The 24,899-nt window shown below is 37.1% G+C and overlaps 1 protein-coding gene, 2 long non-coding RNA genes and 1 pseudogene across 4 annotated transcripts; all 4 read left to right on the top strand.

The window, feature by feature from the left end:
* Positions 1–6,085: 6,085 nt before the first annotated feature.
* Positions 6,086–6,550, top strand: LOC148787237 (uncharacterized). Its single transcript, XM_088883546.1, has one exon. It carries the CDS (start codon positions 6,086–6,088, stop codon positions 6,548–6,550), a length of 465 nt encoding a protein of 154 aa, XP_088739672.1.
* A 2,733-nt stretch (positions 6,551–9,283) lies between these two features.
* Positions 9,284–11,186, top strand: LOC105159788 (uncharacterized). The gene is made up of 4 exons (XR_016066992.1): positions 9,284–9,373; positions 9,482–10,075; positions 10,421–10,488; positions 10,800–11,186. It is a non-coding gene; the product is annotated as an uncharacterized LOC105159788 (long non-coding RNA).
* A 925-nt stretch (positions 11,187–12,111) lies between these two features.
* LOC148787238 (uncharacterized) lies at positions 12,112–15,407 on the top strand. Its single transcript, XR_016066916.1, has 3 exons — positions 12,112–14,592; positions 15,086–15,138; positions 15,263–15,407. It is a non-coding gene; the product is annotated as an uncharacterized LOC148787238 (long non-coding RNA).
* Positions 15,408–15,665: 258 nt separating this feature from the next.
* On the top strand, positions 15,666–24,398 carry LOC105160112 (dnaJ homolog subfamily C GRV2-like; annotated as a pseudogene). Its single transcript, XR_016066746.1, has 11 exons — positions 15,666–15,671; positions 17,577–17,969; positions 18,124–18,618; positions 19,324–19,547; positions 19,649–19,993; positions 21,020–21,314; positions 22,348–22,760; positions 22,841–23,182; positions 23,254–23,596; positions 23,707–24,117; positions 24,270–24,398. The product of XR_016066746.1 is annotated as a dnaJ homolog subfamily C GRV2-like (transcript).
* The last annotated feature ends 501 nt before the right edge of the window (positions 24,399–24,899 follow it).

The raw sequence follows: 24,899 nt of genomic DNA on the forward strand, positions 1-24,899 counted from the left end.
GGGACGACCCACTACACAATCCCTATACAGACTTTTCTGTCCACCTAGACCGAAAGTAGGATGGTCTTCACTACTTTCTGGTTCGTTGAAGATTCCCCGACATAACTTCACTCTATCGTTAGCAAATTACAACACAAATGCTTGGTCTATACCTACGGTTGGTCAAGTTTCGTCGAATTTTGAGAACGTTCAAAATTTAGCTGTTTTGCACGGTTTTATTAAAGCAAATTTATTTTCCTTTTATACTGACTTGTAGGTATTATTACGCTTAACAAATTTACCACACAAATGCTTGGGTCTAGACCAACGTTTGGGTCAAGTTTCGTCGAATTATGAGAACTTTCAAAATTTGGTTGTTTTGCATTGTTTTATTAAAGCAAATTTATTTCCCTTTCTATACTAACTTGTAGTTATTATTACGCTTAGAAAATTTAAAACACAAATGCTTGGCTCTAGACCAACGTTAGGACAAGTTTCGTCGAATCCTGAGAACGTTCAAAATATCGCTGTTTTGCACTGTTTTATTAAAACAAGTTTGTTTTCCTTTTACATTAACTTGTAGATATTATTACGCTTAGGAAATTTACCACACAAATTCTTGGGTCTAGACCAACGATTGGGTCAAGTTTCGTCGAATTCTAAGAACGTTCAAAAGTTAGCTGTTTTGCATGGTTTTATTAAAAAAAATTTGTTTTCCTTTTAAACTAACTTGTAGGTATTATTTTTGCTTAGCAAATTTACAACACAAATGCTTGGGTCTAGACCAACGTTTGGGTCAAGTTTCGTCGAATTCTGAGAACGTTTAAAATTTAGCTGTTTTGTACGGTTTTTTTAAAGCAAGTTTGTTTCCCTTTTATACTAACTTGTAGTTATTATTACGCTTAGGAAATTTACAACACAAATGCTTGGGTCTAGACCAACGTTTGGGACAAGTTTCGTCGAATTCTGAGAACGTTCAAAATTTAGCTAGTTTGCACTATTTTAGGAAAGCAAGTTTATTTTCCTTTTATACTAACTTGTAGGTATTATTAAGCTTAACAAATTTACCACACAAATTCTAGGGTCTAGACCTACGATTGGGTCAAGTTTCGTCGAATTCTGAGAACGTTCAAAAGTTAGCTGTTTTGCACGGTTTTATTAAAACAAGTCTGTTTCACTTTTATACTAACTTATAGTTATTATTACGCTTAGCAATTTTACAACACAAATGCTTTGGTCTAGACCAACGTATGGGTCAAGTTTCATCGAATTCTGAGAACGTTCAAAATGTAGCTGTTTTACACGGTTTTATTAAAGCAAGTTTGTTTCTCTACCGCTCACTACTTGCAACGAGTGTCTAACACATATGGAGGGAGAGGAACTTGAGGAGATTTGAACAGACTGAGCGGACACCGGCTACTCTTAGTATACTAGTCATTGATGATGTCAGGCAGACGATTCTCAGCGCTAATCTTGATTCGTTAGTCAGTACACGAGCATTGTATAGACTATGGCGTATCCCTTGGGTTGAAGGGAGAAACCAATTGATGATCACATGTTGTACTGTACTACTATTTTTTTATTAACGAAATTTACATTTACCCAAAAAAAAAAATAAGTTTGTTTCCCTTTTATACTAACTTGTAGTTATTTATTACGCTTAGCAAATTTACAACACAAATGCTTGGGTCTAGACCAACGGTTAGGTCAAGTTTCGTCCAATTCTGAGAACGTTCAAAATTTACCTGTTTTGCAAGATTTTATTAAAGCAAGTTTGTTTCCCTTTTATACTAACTTGTAGTTATTATTACGCTTAGCAAATTTACAACACAAATGCTTAGGTCTAAACCAACGTTTGGGAAAAGTTTCGTCGAATTCTGAGAACGTTCAAAAAAATATCGTTGTTTTACACGGTTTTATTAAAACAAGTTTGTTTTCCTTTAATACTAACTTGTAGGTATTATTACGTTTAGGAAATTTACTACACAAATTTTTGGGTCTAGACCAACGATTGGATCAAGTTTCGTCGAATTCTGAGAACGTTCAAAAGTTAGCTATTTTGCATGGTTTTTTTAAAACAAGTTTGTTTCCCTTTTAAACTAACTTGTAGTTATTATTACGCTTAGCAAATTTACAACACAAATGCTTGGGTCTAGACCTACGTTTGGGTCAAGTTTCGTCAAATTTTGAGAACGTTCAAAATTTATCTGTTTTGTATAGTTTTATTAAAGCAAATTTATTTTCCTTTTATACTAACTTGTAGGTATTATTACGCTTAGCAAATTTACCACGCAAATGTTTGGGTCTAGACCAACGTTTGGGTCAAGTTTCGTCGAATTCTGAGAACGTTTAAAATTTAGCTGTTTTGCACGATTTTATTAAAGCAAGTTTGTTTCTTTTTTATACTAACTTGTAGTTATTATTATGCTTAGAAAATTTTCAACACAAATTCTTGGGTCTAAACCAACGGTTGGGTCAAGTTTCGTCGAATTCTGATAACGTTCAAAATTTAGCTGTTTTGCACGGTTTTATTAAAGCAAGTTTGTTTCCCTTGTATACTAACTTGTAGTTATTATTACGCTTAGCAAATTTACAACACAAATGCTTGGGTCTAGACCTACGGTTGGGTCAAGTTTCGTCGAATTATGAGAATGTTCAAAATTTAGCTGTTTTGTAAGGTTTATTAAAGCAAATTTATTTCCCTTTTATACTGACTTGTAGGTATTATTACTTTTAGCGAATTTATCACACAAATGCTTGGGTCTAAACCAACGTTTGGGTCAAGTTTCGTCGAATTATGAGAACTTTCAAAATTTGGCTGTTTTGCATTGTTTTATTAAAGCAAATTTATTTTCCTTTTTATACTAACTTGTAGTTAAAGCAAAATTAAGGCATCACCTCTCGAAACTTGAACGATATGCATTTATTTGATGAATAAAACAATATCACAGTATCAATATCAAATTCTGAAAACAACAAATAGAATACCAAATAAAAAGTTTGCATATATATATATATATATATATACACACCAAATAGACAGAAAGAGGACATGGATTCTAGAATAGCAAATGGAATACCAAACAAAAATAGAAAAATTTCTGTAAACTCTGCAAGAATTACAACAATTTCTCAAAGAACATAAAAAATTAAACTTACCGGTTCTTCTTCAACAACACGAACGAACTCTCCTCTCCTCAAGCACAAACCCTAAATCTAACTTACAAAATCTAAATCAGTGTTTTTTGTTCTATTTAGGGTAAAGAAACACAAGTTTTTTGATCAAATTCCCTCGTTTTCTCCCTCTCAATCGCAAACCCACAAAACCCTAGTTTTTTTACTTTAGTAATTCTAGTCTCGCTGTAACTCTTTCTCTCTCTTCGAATTCACTCTTTGACTGTAGTCAAAGAGCAATAAAGACAACAGGGTTATAACGGTCAAATTAGGAAGAAAAATAATGCCGTTAGTGCTCGTTTTCAAAAAGGGCACGTGAGCTGACTAAAACAAAACAGGAGGGGGGTTTTAGCCTATTCTGAAAACAGGGGGTGCTTTTTGTATACTTTTTAAAACACAGGGGGTTTTATGCATTTTGTCCTACTCGAGCCTTACACCACGTACCTCGGATCACTCACCGATGGTCCTGTACGGGGACCGACAACAGCAGTTGGGAGGTATGTTCCGATTTGATAATTATCTTACCCTCTCACCAGAATTCATTCCCAGTGTGTAGAGCGTTTGGCACATAAGATAGTTGGCATACCGATGTACGCGGTGACTCGAAAACTAAAAGCTTTGAAACCAATTTTCTGAGAACAGAGGAGGAATAAAGGTGATTTATCGCATAATGTGCAGTTAGCTAAGGGTTTTCTTGAAGCGGCACAAATTCTGGTCAGCTCGAACAGACAGGAGGACTTGTTCTTATACCTAGAGCATTGCTGTCGAATGATTTTGGACAAGGCGATGAAGCTAGAGGAAATCATGCTTCGTTAGAGAGCTAAAATGGAGTGGATGAAGGGGGGTGACCAATGCTCCAGGTTTTTTTTTTCACAAGATTGCACAACGAAGGACAGCAAGGAGAATGTTGCAAATTAACGATGAACACGGAGTCACCCATATGGAGCAACAGGCGGTGGTAAATGAATTTGTCTCCTTCTTCCAGAACCTGCAAGGAGGAGAGAGACGATGGGATGTGGTTCATCTCCGGTTCCTTAGACCATGGGCATGACATTTGCTGACAGACGACGAGGCCAACTCTATCTTATTGCCTTTCACCTCGGTTGATGTTAAACATGCAGTGTTTGATATTGCTGAGGATAAACTGTCGGGGCCCGATAGGTACTCATGAAGTTTCTTTAAAGCGGCATGGCCGATTGTGGGACAGGAGGTAACGGAAGCGGTGTTGGATTTCTTTAATACTGGGAGGCTCTTGAAACAAATCAACACCACTTTGCTGGCAGTTATACCGAAGGTTCACTCCCCAATGTCCATAAGTGATTTTCGACCCATTTCTTGCTATAATGTGCTTTATAAGATTATCGCCAAACTCATTGTCCAACGATTGAGTGTGGTTTCGGACAAACTCATTAGCCCCTGTCGAACGGCGTTTGTGCCTGACAGAAGTATCAGTGATAATATTATGCTAGCCTAGGAATTCTTTTCGAGATACAACCAGACAGGCCTTCCTCCCAGATGTGCGCTAAAAGTGGATATTAGAAAGGCGTATGATACGATTGAGTGGGACTTTTTGTCTGTTGTTCTTGAGCTATTTGGGTTCCCAAACATATTTACCAGGTGGATTGAGGAATGTGTCACTACAACATCTTTCTTAGTCGGGCTCAATGGAAAGCCCCATGGATTCTTCACGGGAGCCAGAGGGATACGACAGGGGGATCCTCTTTCATCGTGCTTATTTGTGCTCATCATGGAGGTGCTACACTTGGGTTTTCTCTAGTTGATTGATCAAGAAGGCCCTTTTACGTTTCACTGGAATTGCAAAGCAACGCGTGTGTTCCAGCTTGGGTTCGCTGACGACCTACAATTGTTAAGCAAGGCTGACATTACATCCATCGGTGTTTTCAAAATGGGACTTGATCGATTTGCTGGATGGTCAGGGCTGAAGTTGAACGTCCAAAAGAGTCATCTTATCATCTCAGGGTCAACACAGGGACTGAGAGAAGATATGCTGACTTTACTTGTGTTCCAGGAAGGGCAACTGCCGATGAGGTACCTTGGTCTTCCTCTCCTATTTTCTAAATTGTCTTTTTCGGATTGCCAACTGTTATTGACAAAAATTGACCAACGTGTTGCTGGGTGGGAGGGGCTTGCACTTTCATATGCCGGAAGAGTGCAAATTCTAAAATCTGTGCTCACATCACTTGGTGTTTATTGGGCCTCTGCATTCATTTTGCCGAAGAAAATCATTAAAGAAATTGAGAAAAGACTACAAGCTTTCTTATGGAAAGGAACGGGGAACAGTGGATACGCAAAGGTAGCATGGAATGACGTGTGTCGGCCTGTTAAGGAGGGAGGCCAAGGAATCAGGGATGTTGCATTAAATCAGGCATTAATGAGCAAGAAACTCTGTGATGTAATCTGATGCGAGAGGACATCAATTTGGGTGGACTGGTTGTACGCTAGTCGGTTACAAAACACCTCTGTTTGGACAGTACGGGATGATAGGGTTCATGGGGTTGGAAGAAATTGCTACGTCTTCGAAGTTACATTCGCCCAGTGGTGGATTACTGTATTGGAGATGGAAACGAGTTTCTATATATGGCAGGATCCATAGCACCCTCTTAGGCCACTTATTGATAGATTCCCACGCGCTCCGAACCTATTGGGACTGGATTTGTCGACCAAGCTTAGCTCGATCATTTGTGGAGGTGAATTGCGATGGCCCACTATCACGGATTTCGAGTGCCTCGAAATAACTCATGTACTACCTCCAATCCATGGAGAAGCAGACAGTATTATTTGGAGAGTGGACGGTGGACAACCCTCAACTAAGGCCCTTACTAGATTATTTGATCCACCAGGGACGAAAGTAGACTGGGCTTCACTACTTTTGGGCTCCTGTAAGATCCCTTGTCACCTCTTCATTTTATGGATGGCAATTCTTGGCAAACTCCCAACGACGGGCAAACCATGGCTATCTCATCTTGGTGATTGTGTCTTGTGTGATGGGGCGATGGAGAATCATACTCACCTTTTCTTCCAATGCCGATATAGTAGACGGTGCCTTTCCGAGATCCGCAAATTGGTTCGATTTCCATGGCCCAACCGAGATTGGGCAAATGACATTGATTGGGCAGCACAAAAATGGAGGGTCAAGCACATTGTCAACCTTGCTTATAGAGCATTGCTAGCTTCTTGTGTTTACCATATTTGGAGGGAGAGGAATCTAAGACGATTCGAGCATCAACAAAGAACAGTGACCACTTTGGCCTCCTTGATTGTTAATGATGTAAAGCAGAGGATACTTAGTATTAATCTAGCTTACTCGGTTAGCACATGTGCCTTATACAGACTATGGCATATCCCATGGTTTGTCACGGGAGAGACCAACTCATGAACACAGTGTTGTACTATTTTTATTTAGTTAATTAAATTTATATTTACCCAAAAAAATATATATTTTCATAAATATGACTAAAGAGTGATCATAACTGATAATCATATGAATCAATCCGTTGACCTCTAAAATAAATAACAATAGCAATATTATTTTGCTATGACATATTTTCACAACAAAATAAAATATATATATATATAAAAACTTGAGTTAATAACATTTATAACAAAAACAACCAAATGTATAAATATAAAAAAAAAATAGTGAAAGGAACTTACTAGACTAGTTTTGATTGTAAAAATCTTCGATTGAAAATGTCAAATAAAATAAAATAAAATTTTGGGTCAAATGCACTTTCCACACCTAAAGTATACATAAAATCGTCATATATACCCCTTTAAACTATAAAATATAACAAACTCTCTCATAATATGGACCAAAAATTTTATAACAAAAATACCCTTATTGTTTGCACCCTCAAAAATATGTTTATTATAGTCATCACCAAAAAATGTAATCTGAATTATTATAATTTTTTATTTAAAATAAATATTATCCAAAATTTATAATTTTTGTAATTAGTATGATAATTTGAATAAACTCTATAAATTTTCAATTCATTTATTTTATATAATTTTTAAAAGATTTACATAATTTTTATTTTGTATTGTTATATATAGTGAAGTTTTTTTCTAGAGGAATTGTCAACATCATCTAAAAAATTATTTTGAACATTTATGTATACGTACTATAAAATATGCTACTTTGTTGATATAATTAATCTATAATATTTTATTATTTTATGAGTGATGATATGCTATATTTTAAATATTTGTGCATGTAATTTAATATAAAAATATATAAGTTATATAACATATTTTTTTATAAAATTAAATTGAGCTTGTAAATAATTTTCTTTGTAAACATATTTTCATATTGAACTTGTAATTTTATTATTTTATGAGTGATGATATGCTATATTTTAAATATTTGTGCATGTAATTTAATATAAAAATATATAAGTTATATAATATTTTATTATTTTTTATAAGTGATGTGTTTGCAAGCCAGTTGGGGAAGGGGGCCAAGGAATTAAAGATATTGGTATTCTCAACCGAGCCCTAATGACAATGAAACTGTGTGATGTCATTAGATGTGACCGAACGTCTATTTGGATTGAGTGGCTACAGCTCGGATGACTACGAAATAATTCCATTTGGACAGTTGACAAGAAGGGAGGATCGTGGGGTTGGAGAAAGCTACTTCGTCTACGCAGACTTATCCAACCAATGGTGGAGTTTCATATTGGTGATGGTAGGACCTTCTATCTTTGGAAGGATCCATGGCATCACCTTGGACCCCTGATCACTAGATTTCCAAAAGGACCGAGATTACTTGGGCTAGACGGTTCCACCAAGCTCCATACAGTTATTGATGAGAGCCAATGGCACTGGCCCATCATCACAGATTTGAAATGCCTTCAGATTATCAATACATTACCCCAGATTCATGAAGGAGATGATAGAATCATTTGGCGTTTTCTGGATGGGCGACTCACCGCCCAAGCTCTGTACCGACTTATCAGCCCGACTGGACCAAAAGTAGGCTGGTCTTCACTACTTTCGGGTTCGTTGAAGATTCCACGGCATACTTTTATCTTATGGATGGCTATTTAGGAAAAATTACCAACGACGGACAAACCATGGCTCATACACATGAGAGGATGTATACTTTGTGATGAGGATGCAGTTGAGACACATTCTCATTTATTCTTCCAATGTCGCTTCAGCAGAAGATGCCTTTCAGCAATACGAGAAATTATTCGATTTTCCTGGCCCAATCGAGCATGGGCAACGGATGTGGAATGGGCAGCGAGAAAATGGAGAGGGAAGCATATCATCAATGCTGCATACCGAGCGTTCCTTGGATCATTCGTTTACCACTTATGGCGTGAAAGAAACTGCAGACGGTTCCAACAAACTGAGCATACGGCAAATGTATTGGCTTCTTTCATTATCGATGATGTTAGGCAGAGAATTTTGAGTATTAATATCTCTAGTTCCATTAGTACATGTGCTCTCTATAGACTATAGCGTATCCCTTGGCCTATCGAGGGATAACCGATTCACTGTTGTACTGTACTATTTCTACATAATGAAACTTACCTTTACCCAAAAAAAATATTTTATGAGTGATGATGGATTCTTCTTAAGCTTATCATACAATATTGCTATTTCTTGGCAAGGTTCTTATAGTATGGGCTATATAATTCAGACTGCTATATTTTAAATATTTATGCATGTAATTTAATATAAAAATTATAAGTTATATAATATACTTTTTTATAAAATTAAATTGAGCTTGTAAATAATTTTCTTTGTAAAACATATTTTCATATTGAACTTGTAAACTTTTTTTTATGTATTATATAGTTTATATAAAGCTATACATTTTGAACATTATTGTTTAAATATAAATTTCAGTAAAAATTTTAAAATTACTAAAAGTAGTTTTGAGAGAGATTTTTTAATTAAATATACTTAGGAAGTGAAACAAAAAATATAAAAATATGTTAAAAGGGTGTTTTGTTCTGTCAACACTAAATTATTTTTTTACGGGGACTTTTGTTATAATAAACGTAAGTCAGGGGTCAAAATGTATAATAAAAATTTTATAATTTTGTAAAAGTTTTATTAGTGGTAAGATGGTCGCATGGTAAACCATATTTCAACTCTCTCCTCTTTCTCTCCCTCTCTCTAGGGTTTTGTTTTTCATCGATGCACGAAAAATTCCCCAATTGGTCGTATCTATTCGATCGAAATGGTAAGCAAATGGCATTCCTGATTTCCAATTAGCTTATACAATATTGTTGGCTTACCCATTTTGTATCTCGTGCTGTGATTTATCGAATGTTTTGGTTTAATTTTGTAGGAAAATGGTGGCGGAGATTTGGAGGCGAAAATTGAGATGTTGCTGAATGTGGAGAAGCAGATGAGGCAAGTGGGTGATGTTGCAGGTACGAGGAAGGCCGTCACACCTCTTGCAATTCTTCTTCTCACACCTCAAACAATACCCCTCATTTTCTCCCTCCAAGAAAGCCAAAGCCGGCGAAGGAGAGACGCCGCAGTTCCGTCCTCCCACCGCCAAAATACCCTCACCCAACCCCACCATCAAACCATTTCCCTTGTCCTCTGTTCACTTCTTCGAGGAAAAAAGTTAAAGAAAGCAGGTGAAGTTCATGGTGGTATGGCCGAGTCAAAGGTTCGAATGTGATGGTACGGCAGCACCTGCGGGAGAAGCAGCTGCGAATGTGGGTACAAATCCAAGAAAGGAAAACCCCGCTGGTAAAAACCCTTAAACCACCATTTTCTCCCCATCATCAAACCCCACCGACACTCACATGGTGAAACCCTCTCACCTTCATTTCTTTTTTCTTGTGTTCATTTCTCACCCAAAAGAATAGACTAAAGAAAACCAAGAAAAGCAGGGGGGAGAGACAGAGCGAGGAGGAGGCCTCAAATTATGGTATTGCGAAATGTTACTGCTGTTTGAACAATCCTTCTTGGCCCAATATTTTCTCATTGTTCATATATTGATAGATAAAGAAGGAATACTGGAATACTCTCTGTTGATGTCCTAAGTTTGCTCTCACTTCCTTGCAAATACTTTCTCCCTCCATCTTACATGTCATCTTTATCTTGCTTTCTAGTGCTTCTTTTATTTAATTTTTGCTTTGACAATCCTAATGTGTTTAACTTGCTCTATATAATATCATATGGTCAGTAATTTTCTTCTACTTAAAATTAGAAAAAAGTTGCTAAGGATTGTTGGAACAGTTTACATCTGAATTTGATGAATGTCTTCTTCTAGGTTTGGGATTACACTGGCTTTGGATATACAAGGTACAATGCCAGAGACATTAACAAAGAAATACTAGGGTAAGCACAATTCTGCAGCTGTCTCCTTCTGTGATGAAACCTGTAATGTTCACAGATAATCTTGTTTGTGGTTTTCATTTAGGTGTGTTGTGGAGAATAAAGTGCTTCATAGATCTTTATTATCATGCTTCATAGGCCTTTCCCTCTTTTTTTTTTTTTCTTTTTTTCGTTTAATCCGTAATACCCAAACCTGAGGGTATGTGCCTGTATAATTATCCCTTAATCTTCCTTTGTTATTCCAGCTCTTACGATATGACAATTTGTAAGACATGAACATTTATCTAAATCATGAGCGTTCCATGGTTGCTCAGGTGTCATTGCTAAGAGGATATAAATCAGACAGGAGACCTGCAAACTCGACAATGATGGCAATTCTGGATGGCTTTCAGAAGGCATATTCCGTTGATTTCAGACCACTCAATGCACTGCGCCCTGCTGCCTTCCAAGGGGCTCATTATATTTCACCATTGAAAAGGCAAATAATCTCGTATGCATCTGGTGAGCAGAGATTTCCGCTTTTCTTATGACTTGTATCAGTTAATTTTCAGAACCATGCTAGTTCTTTTTGAATGATGAATTCTATTACATGAAGTTTTAATGGAAGCCACTTTTTCTTTTATGATGTTTGGTCCCCTTGACCTGTCCAAATCCAATTTTCATCCCTCTTTATCTTCTAATTCAAGAACCAGCTTCAATTTCTGATGGTTTTAAGGTCCTTCACAGTTTATCATTGTTGGTTATTACCACGAACAGTTCAGTCTCCTTTCCAAGTTGAATACATTCATCATCTAATACCATATTGTGAGTGCGAGGCTGTTCTGCTGTTTGAACAATCCTCAAATTAGGATTTTCTGTACAGTTTGGTCTTATGTAGACGTTATTCGTGATATTCCTGTATTTAGTCAGTTTGGGTAATATTGAAGCTGATGAGCTTCTGCTCAAATATGTTCATTTGGTAATTTACTGAGTTGTGGAGCTTTGTGAGTACATGTATCATGAATGATTATGCTACTCAAGATTGAATTATGATCAGCTACCATTTTTTTTTTTCTAAAAATATTCAACTTGTTAATAGATCTGAAACTTATGCGAACCGATTCATTAGTTCATTGGTAGTGCTAGCTATTCTTTTGAGTGGATGGGTGGGCTGGTCCTCGTCCTATGTTTATCTTTTTAATGTTGTTCAAGGGTTGAAGGAGTATAATATTTGGGCATGGAGATTGGGTGGTATTAAGTTAAGCACTAGTAGCACAATGACATTGGGAGGAGAATAAATGGAACATAAGTATTGTCAAAATCTTTTAGGTACCTTTGAGGACTTACCATGCTGGCGATCAATATAACAAAGCACGACGGTCTTGTTTATAAGAGTGTCACTTTTGGCTGTGTTTGTGACTTTGTGTGTATGTAATGATTCATGTTGTTCTTAGTTGTATGATGCCCTTATAAGTTCATGATTGATGGTTGGTTAAGGCTTCGTCTTAACAACTACTTATCTCTTTAAGCAATGCATTGGTTGTTCATATATATATATGTGTGTGTGTGTAGACATTTGCCACATCTAATGCATTTGTCAACGTCTTTGTGTTTCAATGTTTCTGGACCACATTGTAACCAAGCTTGTACACTCGTTTAAGGAAGGTTCGGAGGAATGGTCCAAGAAGGCGGTAGAGCTTGAGGATTCATGAAGACTTTAGAAGTAAGTTCTATTTGTAATTTATTTATCCAACAATAGCGAATGATGCACAGTACACTAATTCCTCTTGTGAACATGCAGTTTGGTTGTGGAATTTCAAAATTATCTGTTTTTCTTATGTCTTCATGCATGCTGGATGAAGGTGTATGAGGTGGCAAAGACGTCTTTGAAAACAATGACACAGAAACTAGAAAGTCTTTGCAAAGTGATAATGGTGGTAAACAGTTGATCATTTTCTTGGCTTTCACTCTTCATTTCATCCATCAAGCATTCCTTTATATGTTTGCATTGTTATCTTGAGTTCTTGATATTTATCATCTACATTATGGGGTTGTGATTTTCTTTTTATCTATGGCAAGTTTGTTCCTTTGATAAATAGTGTTGGATGCTTTTTTAGTGGTTTTCAATTACTTTACTACTGTGGTGTGGGTGTTTCTCATCTTGTTTAATTTGGTTGTGCTTTTATGTTATCTCATTCAAGTAAACGACGTGTATTGTGTTCTTTGTGGTATATCAAGCTCTGTGAGACATTTTGTTGTCGGGATGTCCGTAATTGTTTAGCATTTTAGGATTGGACTCTTGGTTTAATTGAAATTACATGAAACTTCTCATATTCTAATTTTGATTTGAACAGCCCAATTCACCTCCCAAATGGGATAAAACCATTTCAAAAGTAAAGAATTCCCATGACATATATGTAGTGTTAATTAACACATAGGAACCAGAGGGTAACCTTTTTTTAAATTTTTGTTCATCTTTTGTTATCCTATCAAACTGTTTTTGTTTTGTTTTCTTTTGCCAGTTACTATCAAACTACTTCCGTTTATATTATTTTTTAGTAATTTGACAAATAAATGTGATTTAGGAAGTTATAAGATTGAGACATGAATGTGCACTAGCGTTATGTGATTGTTGCTTGATTAACTGTGGAGTCGTGGCATAATTTCATGCATTTTGAATTGCTTTGAAAGAGAGTTGGAATATCTTTGCTTCTACTAAATCTTAGGATTCTTGTGAGATCATATTTGTTTGCTAAAACTCTACCCGATTGATCCTTATATCCCTAACATGGGACATGCATCCATTTTGAAAAATTCAAAGGCCCTTCCCCTTCCAGAAAAAAAAGAAAGAAAGAAAGAAAAGTAAGAAAAAGGAAATTACATCTACTCCGCTGGTTTAGGTCACTTAGTAACTGGGTAACTTCATCACAAATGTTGTTATTCACGTAAAACGGTGGCCGGAGCTATGAGTATGCAAAGCACTTTAGGTAAAACGTCTTTTGGTTGAGTAACCGGGTGCCTTCACCACAAGTGTTGTCATTCGCGTCAAAAGGCCAGAATGCGACGTATTTTGGATGAGTAACCGGGTGCCTTCACCACAAGTGTTGTCATTCGCGTCAAAAGACCGGAAAACGGCCTAAAGAACACATGTCGCGGGCAAAAACAAAGGAAAAAAAAAGAAGATAAAAGCCGTGACTACAGCAAAAGGGGAAGAAAAAAGAAAAAAAATTCATTAGTGTCCAAAGAAAAGAAAGAAAAGCGAAATCCATCCCGACTAGGTAGATGTGAGGAGATAAAAGGGTATTGTGTTAGCATCGAGGATGATAACACTTTGAAATCTATAGATTTTGTGGAAGCTTGATTGTCCTCCTCTATACTTGGCAAAACGAAGTGTTGTGATGTGATTGGCCTCTTACCCTCATTATGATAAGTTAGCATTTGCATAATGTATTGCGGCGTTTGTGTTTTGAGATTATGTGCACATAGTATTTCATTCTGTTGGAGGCAATAACTTTAATGACATTGCGGCAGTCCTTTCTTTTCTTTGTTGATTTATTAAAAAATTGTCACATTTCTTGGTGCTGAATTTTTTTTTGTGTAAAATCCTCTACTTTGGCATGCCTTTTCTTATGTGACTACTATTTTTGGTTGGGAGGAGGAGGAGATAGATTCTGGCCTTGTATCAACAATATTTAAATTCTATATTATTATAGTTTTCTTTAATCTTAATGAATTATTCCCTTTAGATTGCCATCCCAGCAGGGTGAGGGTGCAAGTTCAGTATATAGCAGTAAGTGCATCTTACATGACCGCCCCTTAAAAGGAAAATGTATGTGCTTGCATGTAAGAGTTAAAGAAGTCTACCATGGTGCATATAGACAAGTATTATAAATTTTCACTTCTAATCTATACTGGCCCATGAATGCGGTTTATCTAGGTATGTGAGGTTGGGAATCATTGTTAACTAATAATTGATAATAAAATCAGATTCCTTTTTTGTGTTCCATCTTCTGTTAAACTCTTTAATGAAGTTCATCAGATATCTTTCAGTTACATTTGCTACACTTGGTGAGAACACCAGATGATGTCCCTGGATGTGCTTCTTAGTGCTGGTGTTCCGTGGTGCAGGTGACTATTTATATGCTATCATATCATCTTTACCATTTGTCCCCTACACTCTTATGCAGAACCCATTCATTAGTTCATTGGTAGTGCGAGCTATTCTTTCGAGGGGCTAGGTGTGTTAGTGCTCTCCTGCATTTATCTTTTTATGCTCTTGAAGTGTTGAAGGAGTAAAATTCAAGTCCATATTCGACAATAGATATTGGGTGGTATTGAGTTATGAGCTCACAGCAAGGTGTTTTAAATGAAAAAAAGATTACATCATGAGAAGAATATATGGAACATAAGTACTGTAAAAATCTTAGGTACCTTTGAGGACTTAGCATTCTGCTAGGGATTTTCTTATCCATTGAAAATCAACAGATACAATTAGATACCATCATTTGTAATTAGGTCTGTGTTACTTTTTGTTGCTCTGCATCGTTAGTGATTTAATCTTTGGTTGCATTGTAAGTCACTCTCTTAAATCAATGTTTTTCTTGACTACTGGTGCAAAAAGCTCGAGAATTTGTTGTCACTTCCCAAGAGCTTATCACTCGGGGTTTAGTCCTGGTAAGTCGCTTGTACTGGCTTTTAATTCCTATCGATATTTATGTTGATCTATCTAGAGAAGTTATTTAATATCAATATCTGAAATTAAAGTGCTTATTCTGTTTATTCGATCTTATTGTTTTAGGATATTATTGTGGAGATGCTGCTGATATGGCTAATATTGAATCGTCGAGTGTTGCAAGAGAAGCTGCAATACATAGTGCAGCTATTAGGTGTCCTCCAATGGTGTCTCGCTTCCAGTTATCATATGATCTTGCAGTCTCGTTATGTTCTAGGTTTGTTTTCTTTTCTTATGTGTGATCCTCTTCTGGTATCACGCAGAAATGGTCTCTTGGAAATTTAGTATTTTACCGGCATTCCTTTTCTTGTTATGCCCCTGTGCAGAAACTTATGGTAAGATAATAATTATTATTTAAAATTGAAATATATGCAAATAATTGCTTCATTTATGTAATATATGACTTTTGATCACAATTGGAATGCTAATTACTGTGTGCGGTAGAATGATGCATGTTAGTTGGTGCTAAATGAAGGTAATTTGGTGGATATCTCTAAGTCATAAAGTATCAGAGCATTTTAGAGGATGCTTGATGGTTTTGATTTTTTGAGTGCAATAATGGCAATATACTAAAATCGTCTACAACAGTAGACATACTGTCCCCATATTCTTTTACTATTCCTTTCTCGAATTATGATATGCCTGTTGCTATGTACATTGTTGAACTTATGTACATGAGCATGCAATTGCAATCTCTGGGATTTTGGCATCTAACTATTTGGACAATGCTCTGGTCCGTTGTTGTGGGATGGGATGTTTGATGCTACATTTAGGATATTCTATACAGTTTGGTCTTATTTAGACGTTATTAGTGATATTACTTTTTTTTAGTCAGTTTGGGTAAGATTGAAAGTGATAAGCCCGTGCTCAAGTATTGTTTAATTTAGTAATTTACTGAGTTGTGAAGCTCTGTGAGTACATGTATCATGAATGATTATGCTAGTCAAGATTGGTTTATGATCAGCTACCCCCAAAACCCTTCTATTGCATTTGGTCTCTGAAATATGCAACTTGTTAATAGATCTAGATCTGAAACTTTGAAATAATTAAGCAGGCTGTTCAATTTGAGAATTGGAGTTCATTGGGTTTAGGCCTTGAATTGGTATCCTTTTGTCTATACCTGTATCATCCAGAATGGTACCGTGATGCCAATCAGGATCACCATGAACTTTGTGCTTCCTGTTTCCATCATGTCTGCTGACTTGTATTGAACTACTCTAGCTCTTTGCGGATCTTGGGGGATCTTCAATAGCACTGAAGTGTTGTTTATATATCAAACTACTGCTGAACTGATGGAGTTGAATTAGTATCTAGTTTCTATAGAGACTAATTACTGGACTACAGACTGCGATCATGATCATTCTGTTGCAGTTTTTCGCCACAGAATATGAAATAAAGTAATTTGTACTGTGATAACGAAGAATTTTTCGCTCTTATGATCATCTACATTTCTTAGACTAAATATATTATTAATTAGTTACTGAACGAGGTTCTTTCTTATTTACTTTGTTATTTAAATAGGATATCTATGGTAGAGAAATTTCTGTTTTTCCTGCGCCAAAGGGACAAATAATGACATGGAAGGAGTCTTTACTTGATACACCTACCTATAGTTGTGTATGCTTGATGGATATGCGAGGGTGGGGTACAGCATTTCCGACTTCTGTTAAAAGAGTTCTAAATTTTGCTTGTACGTAGATCTGGTACAAGTTGGTTCAAAAGAATTATGAAGGGCTGTTCATTTTGTTTTTCCCTTCCCTCAATCTTTACTCGCTTCAATGAGCAGGCCATTCTTTCACGTACATAAAGCACTGGGCCCCTTAAAGCATTCCTTTGGTTATGAGCTTGGTTACATAAAAGATTGATGTGTGGCACATAGAGTAAAATAGGATCAGAGCTTTATCCTACAATAAACCGGTTGCCTTGCAAGCCATTTAAAATGGGAGTCAGTTGTCCGGTATTTATGCTTATCGTCACATGTGATACACATTGGAGACTGATTGAGCAAACAACTGTAGAAGGGTCACTGGAACTATTGCACCTCCTTAAACTAAGATATAGTTTCCCTGTAATATGCACTTAGGATATCCACGTTTACTAGTATCCTTAAACTCCAGGTGTTTTAACGATGCAACTTTTCATATGCTCTTGTGCCTTTTCATGGTAATTATATTATAACACTTTCACTTTGGAAGTGGGGTAACTTTTGTTCCTTTCTTTGCCTTCCATACAGGTTTGAGATGTTTTCGTTATTTTTTCTTTTGTTTTTAAGCTGAACTAGGCAGTGGCTCGATGGTGGCTCCCTCAATATGCACATTGTTTCTCAATTTCAGAGCTTCAGTTAATGAACCAAACTCTTTCCTCTATTTCTTATGTGCAGGCAATGCTTTCTGGTGAACCAACTATTGTTGATGCTGTTGCTGCTTGGCTGAAAGCTATAGTTACTAGGAACCCAAAAGCAATGATCCGACTATACAGTACAGGCACATTTTCTTTTGCTCTGGCTTACCCTGGATCTAATCTTCTTCCAATTGCCCAACTCTTCTCAATGACTCATGTTTATCAAGCTTTTCATGGTGGTGAGGAAGCTGCAGTTTCCTCTTCTCTACCTTTGGCGAAATGAAGTGTTTTGGGCGGCCTCTTACCTGAGTCATTGCTTTATGTACTGGAACATAGTGGCCCAGTTGCTTTTGCCGCAGCAATGGTTTCTGATTCTGACACTCCTGATATTATTTGGACACACAAGATGCGAGCAGAAAATCTGATCCGTCAGGTAGCCCTGAATCTGCAACTGGAGTTTGCTACTTGTCTTTCACCCCAAGCATCTTTTGTTAACATTTAGTATTTACATTCTAAAACATGGTGGTACTTGAGTCATCCTCAATGCAAATAAGTGCTGCATTTAACTCTCAGTTTTATTTGATTAGGTTCTTCAGCATCTTGGTGATTTCCCTCAGAAATTGTCACAGCATTTTCATTCCTTATATGACTATGCTCCAATGCCACCAGTGACATATCCAGAGCTGAAAGATGAAATGTGGTGTCATCGTTATTATCTTCGAAACTTATGTGATGAAATTAGATTTCCTAATTGGCCTATTGTTGAACATGTTGAGTTTTTGCAATCATTGCTAGTAATGTGGAGAGAAGAGTTAACTTGAAGGCCAATGGACCTTTCTGAAGAAGAAGCTTGCAAGATACTAGAGATTTCCATTGATGAAGTATCCAGAGACGACGCCCCTAAGAAACCAAGTTTTGAGTCAGTTGAGGAGATACCTGATATATCAAAGCAGATTGAGTATATTGATGAGGAAAAGCTCAAGAGACAGTATAGGAAACTTGCAATGAAGTATCATTCAGACAAAAATCCTAAAGGGAGGGAGAAGTTTCTGGCAGTGCAGAATGCTTATGAGTGCTTGCAGGTATGCCAAATTCCTTGATCCTGTGTGAGGATCTGTCGTTACTCATAAAAAACGGAGACTATATGATTAAGCTTGAGCAAAAGAAAGAACATATAGAGAAGGGATCTTATAAGCTGCCAGATCTTATTTCAAATGAATTAGTCGACTTGTTTAGACACCGTTTTCACAATTAAGCTGTTTATTTGACTGGTAGAAACTGCTCTAAAGGTATTTATGCTGTCAAGATGAGCCAAATGCTTTTTTACACATATAAATGGATATCGGTATTGGTTTTAAATATATCTTGGAACTAGGAAGGACACGGGACTATATATATGTATATTTAATTCTTAGATATGATACTACCTCAATTTAAGGTGTGGACCAAGAAATAAATTTAAATATATAAATCTAAGTGGCTTTTGCGGAAGAGTGAAAATGTAAATCATAGGGCTTTCCTATGAGGTTTGGACTACTTACATATGTTTCCCTTTGGTTTTGTTGCCTGCATCTAATATTTCATTCTGCAATCAGTAAACTTCTTGGAATATGATCAGCAAAGTTGGACAAAATTCCTAAGTTGAACCCTACATATGAGGGTTTTTATGAGGCATGTCTTTGGCCGGAATGCAATCCTCTTTAATTGGTTGTATTTCTTCATATTTGAGTTCCATGTTTCATATTTTCTTTTTAGTGATCTACTGCTTTCTTATTCCTCTTCCTTAGGTGACCATGCAAGGATTGCAAGGTCCCCAGACTTGGAGGTTGTTGCTTCTCTTAAAGGGCCAGTGTATTCTATGTAGGCGATATGGGAATGTATTGATGCCATTCAAATATGCTGGATATCCTATGCTCTTAAGTGCCATTACAGTGGACAAGGATGATAACAATTTTCTTTCCTCTGATCAAGCACATCTTCTAGTTGCATCCTCGGAACTTGTTTGGTTGACGTAAATTCATCATCTGCCTTTAATTTCCATATCATTCTTCTTTAGATAATACTTTGTAAATGTACTTTTGCTTATGCTATTTCCACATATTTAACTTTCAGGTGCGAGTCTTCATCATGGAATGGTGAAGAGCTTGTGAGAGATGGTGGAATACCTCTTCTTGCAACCCTCCTTTCCCGTTGCATGTGTGTGGTCCAACCAACAACTCCTGCCACTGAACCGTCGGCTACTATTGTCGCTAACATAATGCGAACCTTTCCAGTTTTGTGTCAGTTTGAAAGTGCGAGAACTGAGATGCTCGAATTTTCAGGATTAGTTGATGACATTGTTCATTGCACTGCACTTGAGCTTGTTCCTGCTGCTATTGATGCTGCCCTGCAGACCATTGCTCACCTTTCTATCTCCTCTGAAATTCAAAATGCCCTTCTGAAGGCTGGTGTACTGTGGTAAGATAGATCATTATATTGTTATAATTATGCTTTCATCAGTTTTCTAGCATGAGATTCTAGTTTCTGGAAGTTCACAGAACACTACTGTTTCTGTTATGGATTTCTTGACCGTCCTTTTATATTTATCGCCTAACCTGGTTCCAAGTGACATATTGCTTAGTGACTTAGTTTCTATTCGTTCATTACTTTTCACTCTTTTGCCCATATAATTCTTTGTAGCTCATATATGGATATTGAATAATGAAGCTAGCCATATTGGTCTATTTATAATGCTCTTTGTGCTCATGTGGATGACTTTGTTGCTGGCATTTTCTCTGTTTCTGTCTGAGCTTGTATAGAAAACTTATTTGCTTGTGAAGGTGGTCATATTTTTATTTTTTTAAATTGAAGAAAATGTTGGAACTCTAGTGTTGAAGATGCTTTGTGGTGACTATTCTTTGAATGCCAGAATATACTTTTTCTACGTGAAGTGTGAAAACTTAAGCTTTATGAACAATCTGAATTTTGAAGCCACTGCATCAGCTGGCACATGACTGTTACATCTTACAAAAACCAGTCCGATGTTTCTCAAAAAACTGCCGTGCCTTGATGTTATAGTTTTCTCTTGTGGTCTGTTACTTGAATCGAGGCCCATTTACAAACTTGAGGGTTCATAGAGTTAATGTTTATTTGTTCGGTACCTTTTGTCGAGTCAATTTGCTTGCGAAGAGAGTCCAACTTTTATTTTAAAATTGAACAAAAATCTTGGAACTATTGTGTTGAAGGTACTTTATGGTGACTATTCTTTAAAAGACAAAATTTCTTTATTCTGTGGCACTGTGGAAGTTTATGGTTTATGAACATTGTGAACTTGAAGGCCTCTGCATCAGCTGCTATGTGCCTGTTATATCTTAAAAACCACTCCACTGTTGCAAACTGCTTTATCGTGATGTTATGGTCTTTCTCAGGTGGATTTTTTTTTTTTTGAATCCAGGTCCATTTCAAAAACTTGTGATTTTATAGGGTCACTTTTTGTTTGTTCAGGTACCTTATACCATTGTTGCTCCAATATGATTCGACGGCGGAGGAATCAGATAAGACAGATGCACATGGTGTTGGAACTAGCGTTCAAATAGCAAAAAACATACATGCTGTAAAAGCATCTCATGCCTTGTCAAGGCTTAGTGGTTTGGTTGACGAGGAGATCCCGACACCCTACAATCAGGCTGCAGCTGATGCCCTTAGAGCTTTACTAACCCCTAAACTTGCAAGCATGCTGAAAAATAAATTTGCAAAAGACCTCCTATTCACATTAAACTCAAACTTGGAGTCCCCTGAGGTAAATGCTGCAGATTTTGCATTTTGACAAAGAAAAAACGTATTGGGTGCCACTTGAGCATTGCCTCATCTTCCTGCATCAATATCTGCATATTTTCTTTGAATGTTGTGAAACTCAGAGCACTATAACGGGGCAGGCTTCTTAACATACCTTTTCTGATATGTAGGCAATATTTGCTTCTTCTTCTTTTGTAAGTACTTTGTTGGTTCTATTAGAAGTAGATAATTGGGGGAAAAAAGAGAGGAAAGCAATATGTTCTACATGTTTGTGTTATTAAAAGTTTTCAAATTGGCTTTAACAACTTGGTATGTAGTTGTCATGAAGATTCTATAACTGATTTAAGTTTCATTTTTTTTTTTTCCCTATTTTCTTGTTTACTAGCAAATCCGGGTGGTGTGGTGGCGTGAATGTATTCTGGATGTTCTGCATTTAAATTTAGAAAACTTAATTTTCTTTGAACTGTCTTTTGCATTGGACATAGTATTTAATTCAAAGAATCTCTTGCAGGTGAACTATTGGTTCTTTAAGGGAAGAGGTTATTTGTTTGCATCTAATAGAGTATCTTCTTATCTATCTTGTCTGATCAAAGAAATTTGGTGTTGGGCCTTAAAATCTATGCCCTTCCTATCTATGACTAGTTGTGAAGTTTCCATGCATTTCTTATGTTTGATATGCAAACCTATTTGCACATTTTCCTCCTCCCCACCCCATAAAAAAAAAAAAAAAACAAGAAAAGAAGCTTTTGCACCAGAAGTTCTTTTCACGAGCCTGAAGGTTTTATTTTTTGCATAATGATTAAGAAAAGGGTATCTATTATGTGCAAGCTATAATTCTAATCTATATATAGGTTGTCTTTCTGATAATAATTGGGGTGTGGGTGTTACTTTCCTTAACTATCTAGATTGAAAATGTTTTAAACACATATACTGTAGTTCCAAGTGACGGCCATTTGTATATGCTCTATGCCATAGTTGATGACCTTGTGGGACTCTCAGATATCATGACATAGTTTCACTTGATCTTTCATTTACAGATAATCTGGAATTCCTCCACCTGAGTAGAACTTTTGAAATTTTTGGAAGAGCAGTGTCCAAGCCTTAGTCATCATGGTTCATATGACCTTAAAGATTCGCATTCCTTTGTTTATGAAGCATTATCTAAGGAGCTCTATATTGGCAACGTATACTTGAGAGTCTATAATGATCAACCAGATTTTGAAATTACTAAGCCTGAGGACTTCTGTCTTGCCCTTGTTGATTTTATATCACTTCTAGTCCATAATGCACCCGCTGCAAGCATGGATACTCATGTTAATAGTGATGTAACCACTGATGGATCTGCCGAGCAGCATCTGATGATTCTTCAGCATCACTTGATGGGAAAAGCTTGGAGAGGGAGGATTTGGAACTAGTTGAAAATCTTCAATACGGTCTGCTATCCCTTCAGGTAGAAGTCTGGTGGTTTTTCGTCTGACACTTTTTTAGTCACCCTTGACACCTTTTTTTCTGTAATTTCTGTAATTTCAGCACTTGTTGACAAAGAATCTGAATTTAGCTTCAGTGGTCTCCACAAAGGAGAAGCTATTCCCCTCTTTGAATGCTTTTCTCTTCCTGTTTCTTCATCAAGCAACATCCCTCAGCTATGTCTACTTGTTTTGTCACGGTTGACTACATATGCACCTTGTGTGGAAGCAATGGTCGCAGATAGCTCTGGTCTGCTTGTTTTATTACAGTTGCTTCACTCATCTCCCAGCTGCCGTGAAGGAGCTTTGCATGTTCTCTATGCCTTAGCAACGCCGGAGCTAGCTTGGGCAGCTGCAAAGCATGGAGGGTTGGTTTTCATTCTTGAAGTTCTCTTGCCAATACAAGGTATGCTGATCTCATAGATAGCGGTTTCTTAAGAATTCTATCTTGCGCTCTAAAATGGAAATTTTGTGTAGAAGAGATTCCGTTGCAGCAAAGAGCCGCAGCAGCTTCGCTATTAGGGAAGCTTGTTGGCCAGACTATGCATGGGCCTAGAGTGGCGACAAGTCTGGCAAGATTTCTGCCTGATTTCCTTGTCTCGGTAATCAGGGATGGTCCTGGTGAAGCAGTTGTGATTGCTCTTGAACAAACAACAAAACTCCTGAACTAGTCTGGACTCCTGCAATGGCTGCATCGTTGTCTGCACAAATAGCAACTATGGCTTCGGATCTGTACCGTGAACAGGTGAAAGGACGTGTTGTTGATTGGGATGTACCTGAGCAGGCCTATGGCCAACAGGAGATGAGAAATGAACCTCAGGTATAACTGCTGTGTGCTGCAGATGTACTCTTTTGTTTTTGATTGATTACATGGATGTTCTAAAGAACGCTAATTCTGTTTAATGACTTACATCATGTATTGCTGTCTAGGTTGGAGGGATCTATGTTAGGTTATTCCTGAAAGATCCCAAATTTCCACTTAGAAATCCCAAGAGATTTCTTGAAGGGCTGCTGGATCAGTACCTTACATCCGTTGCCGCCTCACAATATGATGGCCAAGCTGTTGACACTGAACTTCCTCTACTTCTTTCTGCTTCCCCGGTCTCTTTACTCAGGATGTACCCCGCTCTTGCAGATCATGTTGGATATCTTGGTTATGTGCCCAAACTTATGTCTGCAGTAGCCCATGGAGCAAGCAGAGAAACAATAGCTTCAGAAACCTATGTATCTGAGGATGGTTCGTCGCAACAAAATTCACAAACTCCTCCGGAGCGAGTTCGCCTTAATTGTTTACGTGTTCTACATTAGCTTGCAGGTAGCACCACCTGTGCAGAAGCTATGGCAGCCACTAGTATTGGGACACCCTAGATATGCTGTGGTTTTAAGCAGCCCCCCTTTTTTCCCCTCCAAGAAAATATCATACAAAAGATGTGTTTATCTGATTAAACATCTGTTGCTAAGTTTGGTATTGTTCTGATGAGCTTTTTCTTCAGGTAGTTCCACTTCTGTCGAACGCGATTGGTTGGCAAGGTGGAAGCATCCTAGCTCTTGAAACCTTAAAGCGTGTTGTAGTTGCAGGGAATCGAGCAAGAGATGCACTTGTTGCACAGGGTCTCAAGTGAGCATCAATATCTCTTTAGACCCTAAGTTGTAGAATTGTTGTGCATGTGAAATGTGCAGACGTGGTTAATGAAACAACAATGCGCATAAATTCATCTGTGTTTTCATGATAAATTTTCTAAGATGGGTGCATAAGTAATGCAAATCATGCAATTAGTATTTATTAGATACAAAGTAATTTTCGGCCCACAACGTGCAATTATCTGTCACCTGGGCTAAGATATGGGTGGGTGATTGAGTCTGTTTTTAGAATATTATTGGGATATGCATCCTGATAAAACTACTGTTGCATGTTCTCTGTGTCATGCAATAGTAACATGGCATATAATTGTTGTAGGGTTGGTCTTGTGGAAGTTCTTCTTGGCCTTCTTGATTGGCGAGCTGGGGGAAGAAATGGGCTTTGTTCACAGATGAACTGGAATGAGTCAGAAGCAGCAATTGGCCGGGTTCTTCAAATTGAGGTCTGTACCATATCATGATTTGTGTGAACACGTACTGCCTTT

This window comes from Sesamum indicum, linkage group LG8 (genome assembly GCF_026168435.1).
Source record: "Sesamum indicum cultivar Baizhima isolate 11 linkage group LG8, ASM2616843v1, whole genome shotgun sequence".
Lineage (NCBI taxonomy): Eukaryota > Viridiplantae > Streptophyta > Magnoliopsida > Lamiales > Pedaliaceae > Sesamum > Sesamum indicum.